This window comes from Lathyrus oleraceus, chromosome 5, assembly GCF_024323335.1.
Source record: "Lathyrus oleraceus cultivar Zhongwan6 chromosome 5, CAAS_Psat_ZW6_1.0, whole genome shotgun sequence".
Classification (NCBI taxonomy): domain Eukaryota; kingdom Viridiplantae; phylum Streptophyta; class Magnoliopsida; order Fabales; family Fabaceae; genus Lathyrus; species Lathyrus oleraceus.
In genome coordinates this window covers 105,182,716-105,193,352 of record NC_066583.1, presented here as the reverse complement: position 1 = coordinate 105,193,352, position 10,637 = coordinate 105,182,716, and the positions used below count along the sequence as shown (strand labels likewise).

The following is a 10,637-nucleotide window of genomic DNA, read 5'->3' as shown; positions in this document are numbered from 1 at the left end:
TTAATCCAACGATAGCCTGAAATGGCTGGCTGCATTATTTGAGATTGTAGCCTTGTAGGGACTTACTACATGTTAACTAAAAAACATTATCAAAAGAAGACAAACCATGACTTGATAGCTGAAATAAATTAGTTTGTTGGTACCATGTTTGCTATGAACCATTAAGAGAAAGAAAAAGACAATGATTGAAGAATCATTAGCGAGGAGTGTAGTACTAAAATTAAAATTAAGTTTTACTAACTTGAAAGGACAGCACTATGTTTGAGTTTGATATATGGAATCATGGTAATTGGTAGTAATTCATATTCAATTCATTCATTCATTCATTGATTCTTTGATTCATTGATTCTCTCTCTCAATCACTCACTCATTCACTTGCTCTCTATGCAGTTTACTACACTAACTGACACTGTAGTACACATGCACACAAAGCCAACTGGCAAATATTGATTTCATTCGCATAAAGATAAAATAAGAAGGCGAAAGGAGTGACTAAAGGGACAAGCAGTTTACAACTTTTTGCTTCTTTATGTTTAATCAATTATTTTATAACTTGTTCATCTTCTTCTACTTATATACTCTCAACAAAACACACTAACAAGCATATAAGAGAGAAACAAAGAAACTCTACTCTTATAGGTCCTTTACCACTCTACAAACACTACTCATTCATCTCACCTTACCAAAAGCTATATAAGACTTTCATAATCTTAGTGTTAAAATGGATATGTCAAATTATTCGCAATACAATAGTGAAAGCGAATCGGGTTGGACTAATTACTTGAACCATTCCTCTTTTTCTGCAAAGCATTTCAATAGCAGGAGTGTGGATTATGAAGATTACCAAGGAAAAGGAGTAACAATGGAAGAACAGGATGAGGAAGAAGATTTATCCATGGTTTCTGATGCTTCTTCTGGACCTCCACACTATCATGTAGAGGAAGATTATCAACAAAACTACTGTGTAAATTGGAATCATTCTTCAAGTTCTAAAGAATCCAAAAAGAAGGTCAATGATTATGGTAGAAAAAGTCAACAATCTTCACCTCTTGATGATACTGCTAGCTCTCATGTTCTTAACTATCCCAAGGTAACTCAAAATGCTAATTTAATCACTCATTCACATCACTTTAGCAACATTTTTTTTGAGTTTTCTTTGAATTGAACAGAAGAAAATCAGTTTCTCTGTGAATGGAGCAGTGGAGAATAATAATAATACAATTGATTTTTCCCCTTGTTTCTCTGCAACAAGAACAAAGGTATATTATATATGTCATATCTATATATCTATCACATTATGCTAATTACCATGGTTACAAATTAAGCTAAATTTATCAGTTTTTGCAGAGAAAGACTAAATTCCAGAAGCGTTCTCTTGGTGGAAAACAAGCTTCAGAGGAACCAGGTGATGTATAAACATAATTATAAATATACATTTTTTTGTAAATTTTGTATTAATAAAGGTTTTAAACTAATGAAGAATTAATTGTTAATCTCTTGATTAGGTGGTTTTAATGAAGAAAGGAAATAAAAATTGTAGCTTTCTCTTGAGAGATGTGAAAGGAGATGCAAGGTGTTATGAGACAAGGGATGTAAAAATAAAGAAGGAATAGTTGTTTTGATGTAATTTTTGTTGTTTTTTATCATGTTGGTGTCCCACTGCCAATGCAGTTTGGAACAACCTAAGAACAAACTTTCTTATTTCCCTTCAAATTCTTCCTATCATTGTCCTCAAATTTAGCGGAATAACAATACATCACCGCGATTTTGACAAAAGTTACATTTTAAAATTTCAACTAAATCGCAATAAAATCACACGGGCGGATAGTAAGATATACTTAAAAAAAATTCGTTTTTGGGTCAAAGAATACTAAACACGAGTTTGACATCTGGTATCAACGGAAAACCTAATTGGATTGCAAGCCAGGCAGGCAAGCATAGTTTAGTGTGACAAGTGATGAGTTATGTTATGGGTCCATTGAATTAAGTTAAGGTATTGCCAGACTAGCTCTCAACCACCTTGGGTGGTTAAATATGGCAACATAAGGTGCTTGAGTCTTAAAATAGACAAGGTATCCAAATGAAACCAACACACAAGTTTCATTTTAAGCCAATGCAACTAACCCCACCACCATCTCATGATGCCTACCCACATCAAATCTCATCCATACATAAAACTTGGTACAATTATTGTTTTTGTTTTCATACAGGAATATCCAACAAAATCTTCTGTTTCAAAGGTCTTCTGTATCCTTCTCAGACTCATTACAATTTTCATTTTGAGTTTTAGGATACCGACACTACCACCTATCTTTTCATTACTCTTCTCATCTCATCTCATCCTGTTCAATTAATTTAGAAAGATTACTTTTTTATAATTCATTATGTGAAATGCACAACTTCCCTTTTATATACCAAATAATTACTATTTAGTTGTGAATTTCTTTTGTCCTTTCTTTCAATTCTGCTTTTCTTTTTATCCGGTGGCTAAACAAACTGTTTCTTAGTTGATTATTAAAAAGTGTTGTTTTCTCATAATTTAGAATGGCCAATCAAAATTTATTCTTTTCAAGAAATTTCAAGACCCTTATTTAGATCAATTATTTTTGTTTTTTTTGCCAATAGACAAGCAATTGGAAAATAGGACACTGCTAAGACGTTTTTGGACCATTTAACACGTTTGCATGTTTAGTCTTATTTTACAAGATGTTATCCAATGGAGGGTGATAATAGGGCTATTAAAAAATGATAATATAACTATTTAAAATTTCTGTACAGTCTTGACTAATTTCTCACAACAGTAATGCAAGGCAAATACCTAACAGGCTTTGAGTCAGTTGGTTTAGGATACAGTCAATGTGATTGAGAAAATAAATTAGGGATGTTATAGTAATAAGAGATAAGGATGAACGCTATAAGACAAAAATTTGTAAAAACTGCCACAAAATTTCTCCTCGGTTGATACAGGCCTGTCCAACTCGTGTTGTTTCTCATGTGTTGTTGTTGGTCTTTTTGGGATTGACTGCATTATAGAAAACAATATGGAGTTTGCTCAAGTTGTTCTGGTGCTGAAGGGACACATGTGGAATACAACGTTCCAACATGTGTGTTGCGACATCTGGTCTCTAACAACAGACAGATGGTATTGTAGTTTTGGTTCATAATCATTATATCCAAGATGTTCTCTACAATGAAGATCTACAAGTTATGGAGAAGAGTTAATTTGGATGTACTGGTGCAATATGTGGAACACGATGTTCTAGATGTGTGCATTGCAACATCTGACCCTGGTTTACGGTCCATGATGAATGTTGTTTGGTGCAAAAATTATGGTTGAGATTCAATCAAATTTGATGCAGTAATTATAGAAATGTGTGATTTATTTGTTTGACAACAGTTAAAGATCAAATCAAATTTAAATGGAGATTTAAATTTGAATTTGAAAATAACAAATCATATCTTTTGTTGGAGAGATTTATGAAGCAAATCAAATCCAACTAATTCAACTATTATTCTGGACGAATTAACTGCAAAAATCTAAGAGGAAAAAACCCTGTAGACATTGTTATATAAGGAAACTCAATTCTCATATTTTACTCGAGGGTTTGTACACAAGATTAAGTTCTTTGTGTCTATGGTTTGTGAGTCTTTTGTATCTTACATTCCACGCAAATGGTGTATTAGTGTTGAATATATTTGTCGTACACCACTCTATGTTTCAATAACTTGGCATGGTTGTTAGTTTGTCTTAGTTGAGTTGTAAATTCAACAATCAATAAAATTGTTATTGAAGTTGATCATGTAGTTGCATGTCTCTACTATCCGATTATTTTGTTGTTTGTCATACTGCTTTCATCTTTGTTTTATTTCGATTCTTTGAGACCCCTTCATAATTGCATTTATCGTGTTTAACATGCATAAAACTTTGGTTATATTTGATTTTGATCTAAATGTTATTTAATCAATCGCATGTGATAGTGGAATGAAATCACTTTGTGTTTTTCGACAAACTTTGATTCAAGGTAAAATCTCAAAAAGATTTTGAAATTTTGAGATTTTACAAGATTGATTCGAATAATTCAGTTTTACATTGAATTTTTTTATCTTGATCAAATTGGACAGTAGCTCAACTCAACAATTTGATCCTGATCAGACTTTACACTTGATCCTGATCATTTTTTTTTTTGAACAAATTTTGTTTGATTTGATTCGAATCAGAATTTGTACATGATTCAAATCAATTTCATTTTTCACAAATTATGTTTGTTTCTGTTTGATTTGATATGAATCAAACTTTGAACATGATCTGAATCAAATCCATTTGCCTAAAAATCTTGTCAGTCCTATATCATTTGATCCAAATCAAATTTTATGCTTGATTCGAATCAGAAGGCATTTGATTCGAATCACGTTTTCTATGATCCGAATCAACTGACATATTTTTCAAATTTATGTTATTTCTCCCCATTTTGCTCATTTGAATCCAAATCATGATTTTTCATGATTCAAACCTAACCACCTTTTTTCAACCATTTTGTGTGCTTCATCGCAAGCACATATAAATCATTTTTGTCATCATTCTTCACATAACATCAATCATTATGTTAAAAAAAATCAGTGTTATTTTGTGTGAAAATCAATTTCTTCTGTTTTGAGTGTTCAAAGTCTTGCTACAGATTTCTCACATCTTCAACTTCAATTTAGTTTAGATCTTAATAACAAGGATTCAATGATTGATTGAAGGAGACGCGTACTTGAAACAAATTATTCTTGGAGATCTTGTTGAGTTTTTCGGTTGTTAGCAAGATTGAGGGATTGTCAATGGTGGTGACAAATTCCATTGAAAATAAGTAGGTTCTTCTCTCCAGTATTGCCTTAGTAGTGCAGAGTTCTTCTCAGATCTTTGGACAATTTCACCGCTCAAGGAATCGGTAAGATCAAGGGATTGATAGAACTACACAGGAAGTCTTGGAGCAGAATTGGTGTAATTGGAGGGCTCAAGATACGTATTTGAGTAAAGATTACGTATAAGAGTTTGACAAGTTTATTGTATACAAGTTAAGATCTAAATTAGGAGATTTATTTTCTCAGCTGTAATTGTGGATTGGTAATTGTATGAACTCTGGGAAATATTGTCAAATAACAGGGCACTATGCAGGTTTCAATGGGAAACCATTGAAGAGTGCACGTAGCCCAGGCGATGATGAACATCGAAGCACTATAAATCTCGATGTCATCTCTCTAACTCTTACTCTTGCATTTATACTCGTAGTGATTTTATGCTAGGTTTTTCAATTATTTCATATTATATTATTTTGTTCTTGATAGCAATTAATTACGTAAAGCTTAGGTTTTGTTGGAATTAGACAACTAGTCGAGCTAGTATTGTGATTGATAAATTTGAAAACTGGTTGAATTTAAGACTCCTCACATTGAATCAATTGTGTACACTTCTCGTGACTACACAAACTGAATCAATTCATACTAAGCGTTTCATCTCTATAATCTTAGATATTTGTGAAATGAACTGTGTTAGCTTGATCATATTTAAATGTATAATTTTCATTTTCGCTTCAAACCTTACGCTCGCAACTCATTTTTGAAAACACTCAGATTTTGGAAAAGGACAGTGGCAACTTTAATTTGGGTTTATTCACTCTCCCTCGCTCTAGACTGTTTTTCTACTTCTAAATTCATACCAAAAAATTGGCATCAAGAGCTGGTGTTTTAATTGTGTATAATCGACATCCAAAAGTTTGTGAATATATCGGAAGATAACGATCCTAAGGGAACGTATAATAGAGCATTAGTTTTCAAAAGTGAAAATTATACATATTGGAAATCGTTCATGTATGTACACTTGTTATCGGTTGACAAAAATATATGGTGTGCCATCACCGAGGGACCGTATATTTCCAAGGGTGGTAATTATGTTGTTAAATATACACAAGATTAGACTGATGATGAAACCAAGAAGGCTTCATATGATTTGAAAGAGAGGAACATAATTATTTTAGCACTTAGTGCTAAAGTGTTTTATTCGATTTCACATCATACGAGTGCTAAAGGTATGTGGGATGCTATCCAAACTCTCTATGAGGGGCGAGAGAGCGTCAAGGATTCTAAAATTAATATATTTATAGAGGAGATTGAACTATTTCGTATGGAACCCAGAGACTCCGTAGATTTTATGCATACTAGATTCCTCCATTTAATCAACAAACTACGAGACTTAGGTAAAACATTTTCCAATAAAGATTGTACTAACAAAATATTGAGATCCATGTGTAGGGAGTGGCAAACAAAAGTCACTATAATAAAAGAAGCAAATGATCATAGTACTTTGGACATTACAAAACTGTTTGGGAAGTTAGTCGAGCATGAGAATAAGCTGAAGTGACTCGCTGATAGCGAAGTAAAGTCGAAGAAGAAACAGAAAGGGAAAGAAGAGAAACGAGATCTTTCTTTGAAAGCTTTATCCTCAAAAGTGAAGAAGTCAAAGGAAGAAAGTCACGATATTGACGAAGAAGTTTCGAAAAAGGAAGAAATGGATTTATTTTCCAGACTCTACTATAGATATCTTAAGAGAAACAAGCTCAAGCATACCGACAAAGGTCTAGTGAATTTCATAAATACTCATCCACCAAATAAGGATCATAAGAATAAGATAATGAGATCACATGTTATGAATGTGGTAAATTGGAACATTATAGAACTACATGTCCAAATTTCACCAAACATCACAAAAGCAAAGACAAAGCTTTCTACAAGACGAAGGGAATATATTATAAAGTTCGAAGAGCCTACATCGCATGGGAAGAAGAGGTAGAGAGCCCCACCTCTGATTCTTGCTCGAGTTCAGATGATGAGTGTGCCAACTTTTGATTGATGGCAAGAAAGAAAAGCGGAACTTCAAAGGTATATAATTCTGATTCTGAAAATGAGTATACTTATTGTGAGTTATCTAATGCTTTCAATGACATGTGTGTTGAATACATTAAGGCATTTAAGAGGATTTCTATCCAAAAAGAAATTATTGATACACTTGAATAGGAGATAAAGAATCTTAATATTGATTTAGATTGTTTAAAGGAAGTTTATATATCTCTTATGGAATAGTGTTGTATTATTTCGGATACTTTAGCTAAAAAATATAGAAGTTGTGGAATGTCCAATTTAAAAATTGAAATTGAAACTCTCAAGGGAAAATTAACACATGCTGCTACACTATCTAATACTTGTTTTAATTCTTCAAGTGAAGGAGGGAAGTTTTAAAGAAAAACCCTCATGTAACAAGGAGAAATAGAATAAGTGTTTCATCTAAATCTATTTGCCATTATTGTGAATATAAAGGCCACATTAGGCCTCTTTGTCATGTTAGGAACATTCTATTAGAGCAAGATTTCGATTCTGCAATATATCTCTAAGTTTTGATGATAACAAAGAATGAAACAATTTGGTACCCTCATAATTTTCTCTAAGTGTGCAGGTTTATAAGGAAAAACAAATCTAAGGAAATAAGGAAACAAATATCTGGCATCGGATGTAGTCCAGAAAAGCTGAACCAGCACGAAGAAAATAGATATGACTCCGAACAAGAACACTTCTAAGAAGCAATCACATATAGAATCTAACGTTGCAATTCAACTCTGATGTATGAAGACTCTACATCCGAAGAATGTCTAACTCTACATCTGAACACTATCTAACTCTACATTTGAAGATTATTCAACATAACATCTGAAGATTATTCAAGAGAATCTATCTGAAGACTATTCAAGAGAATATCTGAAGATTGCAAGACTCTGCTCAAAGACTCTGACTCCACTCACTCTGATTCACGCTTAACACTTTATCTGACATCAACGGATCAAAAAACTTAATCAAGAAGCATTCTAAATATAGTAAAATTCTCTATAAGGAAATTATGGATTATGTTCCAAGACTGCTATGGAAAGGACAAGGAAGTTTACACCTTTAATTCCCATAGTTGGCAAGAAATCTCCAATGATTTACCTCCAACGGTATCATCCCAAAGTACTATATAAAGGCCTCATCACAACATGCTAAAAATACCTGACTACACAACACATCGATCTACAACTCTCAACTCTCATTGTAATATTCAGTGTTCACACAAGAGTTATTGCTCATATTGTATGGTCTTATTTCATTATTCTTAAACGCGTGTTTATGCTGCTTACTTAGAACCACCTAGTGAAACACTTGTATTCCTAAAAATCTTTGTAATTCCTTAAGTGACTTGTTTAAGTCTGTATACTTGAGAGGGCTAAGAGATTGTTAAACTCTTAGACGTTTTTGTAATCTATTGAGATTATTGGATTAAGTTCTTATTGAAGGCGAAATCACCTTGGTCGGGTGGACTGGAGTAGCTTTGATTTTCAAGTGAACCAGGATAGAATCCTTGTGTTGTTAGCATTTATCTTTGTGTGTGTGGTGTTGTAAAAAGTTTTAATTACTCTGATAACAATTCAAACCCCCTTTCTTGTTTTTCTCTATCTTCAATTGGTATCAAAGCTTAGGCTCTATTATGGATTTTTTAATCAAACACTTAACAGTGTAGAGAGACCCAGGGTGAGAAAAACCTTATGTCTAACATAAATGAAAGAGATAGCTATAATGCAAAACATCCCGTTTTTGATGGAGAAAATTTTGACTACTGAAAGGACATAATTGAAAGTTTCTTCCTAGGTCACGACACTGATATTTGGGATATGGTTACAAATGGCTATGAGATACCCAACTCTGAACTTGGTACTCCCATTCCAAGAAGAAAGATGAATGACGATCAGAAGCGTGGTTTCAAAAATCACCATAAAGCAAGAACCATTATGTTAAACGTCATCTCCTACAACGAGTACGAGAAGATAACGAACAGGGAAACAACTAAAGAGATTTTTGACTCCCTGAAAATGACACACGAAGGCAATAATCAAGTTAAAGAGACTAAGGCTCTGGCCTTAATCCAGAAATATGAAGCCTTCAGAATGGAAGATGATGAAGTTGTTGAAGTGATGTTCTCAAAGTTCCAAACCTTAGTTGTAGGACTCAAGGTTCTAGACAAAGGATACACTACATAAGATCATGTAAAGAAGATAATCAGAAGTCTTCCCAAGAAGTGGATACCTATGGTTACTCCTATGAAGTTATCCAAGGATTTAAACAACATAAGTCTTGAAGCACTTATCAACTCTCTTAGAAGTAATGAAATAGAGCTTGAAGAAGATAAACCTCAGAAGAAAAGAAAATTCGTGGCTCTAAAGTCTAAATCAGAAAGAAGAAAGTCGGAAAGGAACAAAGTCTTTCAAGATGAAGAAGAAGAAGCTGATGACTCTGAGAATGAAGATTCTGATAATGAAGAAGAATTATCTCTTATTTCCATAAGAATCACAAAACTCTGGATAAAAAGGTAAAATAACTTCATAAGGCCCAGATCGAAGGGAGGTCGTCTAGATTCAACCTCTAGAGGAAGACCCAATAAGGAAATTACGTGTTATGAATGCAAAGAGCCTGGACACTATAGAAATGAATGTCCAAAGTTAAAGAAGGATATCTCTAGAAAATAAATCTTCAAGAAGAATTCTTTTAAAGCTAAGAAGAAAGGACTCATGGCAACATGGGATGATTCTGAATCTGAAGCTTCAGTATCTGACTCTGAAAAGGAGCAAGAACATGTAGCGTTCATGACAACTATCTCTTGAAGTTCATCTGAAATAGAGTCTGACTCTGAAAAGGTATTCTCTGACTTTTCTCGTTCTGATTTGGAAGTCTGTTTGTCAGAATCTCTATGTATATCAGAAGCTTCAACCGAAACTCAAGAACCTGAAAAGGTTCATGAAGAAACTGTTGAAGAGTGTGATAAGCTTGAGAAAGAAGTTTTTGAACTTAAAGAAAATAACTTTATTCTTTAAAGAGAAAAAGATTTTTCAACTAAGAAATGTTTAAAACTTGAAGAAACTCTTTCTAAAGCTTCACCTACTTCTGACACTATCATATATAAATATGAAAAAGCTTTTTAGAAATTTTTGAACAACAGCCTAGAGAGAAGCAAAATGGATTCTATGATCTATGGTGTAAGTCATAATGGAAAAAGAGAAATTGGTTATGACTCTTATGAAGATTATTTGAAACCTACTATAGAAAACAAATCTAAATCTCCTTTTTCTTATCACTATACACCTGCACAGACACAAAAATTCTAAAATGCTAGAAAACCTAAAGTTTTTAGAAACTCTGGGAGAACTAATCATAAAGGACCAAAACAATTATGGGTACCAAAAGATAAAATAGTGTATGTTGCAGATATCCTACGCAGCAGAGTTGAAACACCAGTTATGGTACCCGGACTCTGGATGTTCGCGACACATGACAGGAAGAAAGCATATGTTCCCAAACCTGGAACTTAAAGATGCTGATTTCGTAGGCTTTAGAGGAAATCATAAAGGAAGAATTAGAGGATCTGGAACTGTTGTTAATGGATCTCTTCCCTTTATCTCTGATGTCCTCTATGTTGAGGGGTTAATGCATAACTTGTTATCCATAAGTCAATTAAATGATAACGGTTATGATATAATCTTTAATAAAAAACGTACAAAGTTGTTAATCAGAAAAATGAC

The 10,637-nt window shown here is 33.2% G+C and overlaps 2 protein-coding genes across 3 annotated transcripts; both read left to right on the top strand.

Moving 5' to 3' along the window:
* The first annotated feature begins 210 nt into the window (after positions 1-210).
* LOC127088011 (protein SOB FIVE-LIKE 5) lies at positions 211-1,722 on the top strand. Of its 2 annotated transcripts, none has more exons than XM_051028922.1 (4): positions 211-1,090; positions 1,170-1,259; positions 1,339-1,405; positions 1,506-1,722. In XM_051028922.1, the coding sequence occupies exons 1-4, from the start codon at positions 722-724 to the stop codon at positions 1,529-1,531; spliced, it is 552 nt and encodes a 183-aa protein (XP_050884879.1). In that variant the 5' UTR covers positions 211-721; the 3' UTR covers positions 1,532-1,722. The 2 variants fall into 2 exon arrangements, with proteins under 2 accessions (XP_050884879.1, XP_050884880.1); XM_051028923.1 differs by having other exon boundaries at positions 214-1,090; positions 1,348-1,405.
* A 7,427-nt stretch (positions 1,723-9,149) lies between these two features.
* Positions 9,150-9,932, top strand: LOC127079030 (uncharacterized). Its single transcript, XM_051019446.1, has 2 exons — positions 9,150-9,430; positions 9,725-9,932. Exons 1-2 carry the CDS (start codon positions 9,150-9,152, stop codon positions 9,930-9,932), a joined length of 489 nt encoding a protein of 162 aa, XP_050875403.1.
* Positions 9,933-10,637: the final 705 nt, after the last annotated feature.

What these genes read in the sequence shown, in the direction of transcription:
- LOC127088011 (XM_051028922.1), top strand. Translation starts at nt 722, where the DNA reads ATGGATATGTCAAATTATTCGCAATACAATAGTGAAAGCGAATCGGGT. An exon ending in ATGTTCTTAACTATCCCAAG is followed by an intron (nt 1,091 to 1,169) that starts GTAACTCAAAAT and finishes TGAATTGAACAG; the next exon opens with AAGAAAATCAGTTTCTCTGT. An exon ending in ACAAGCTTCAGAGGAACCAG is followed by an intron (nt 1,406 to 1,505) that starts GTGATGTATAAA and finishes TCTCTTGATTAG; the next exon opens with GTGGTTTTAATGAAGAAAGG.
- LOC127079030 (XM_051019446.1), top strand. Translation starts at nt 9,150, where the DNA reads ATGGTTACTCCTATGAAGTTATCCAAGGATTTAAACAACATAAGTCTT. An exon ending in ACAAAACTCTGGATAAAAAG is followed by an intron (nt 9,431 to 9,724) that starts GTAAAATAACTT and finishes TATCTCTTGAAG; the next exon opens with TTCATCTGAAATAGAGTCTG.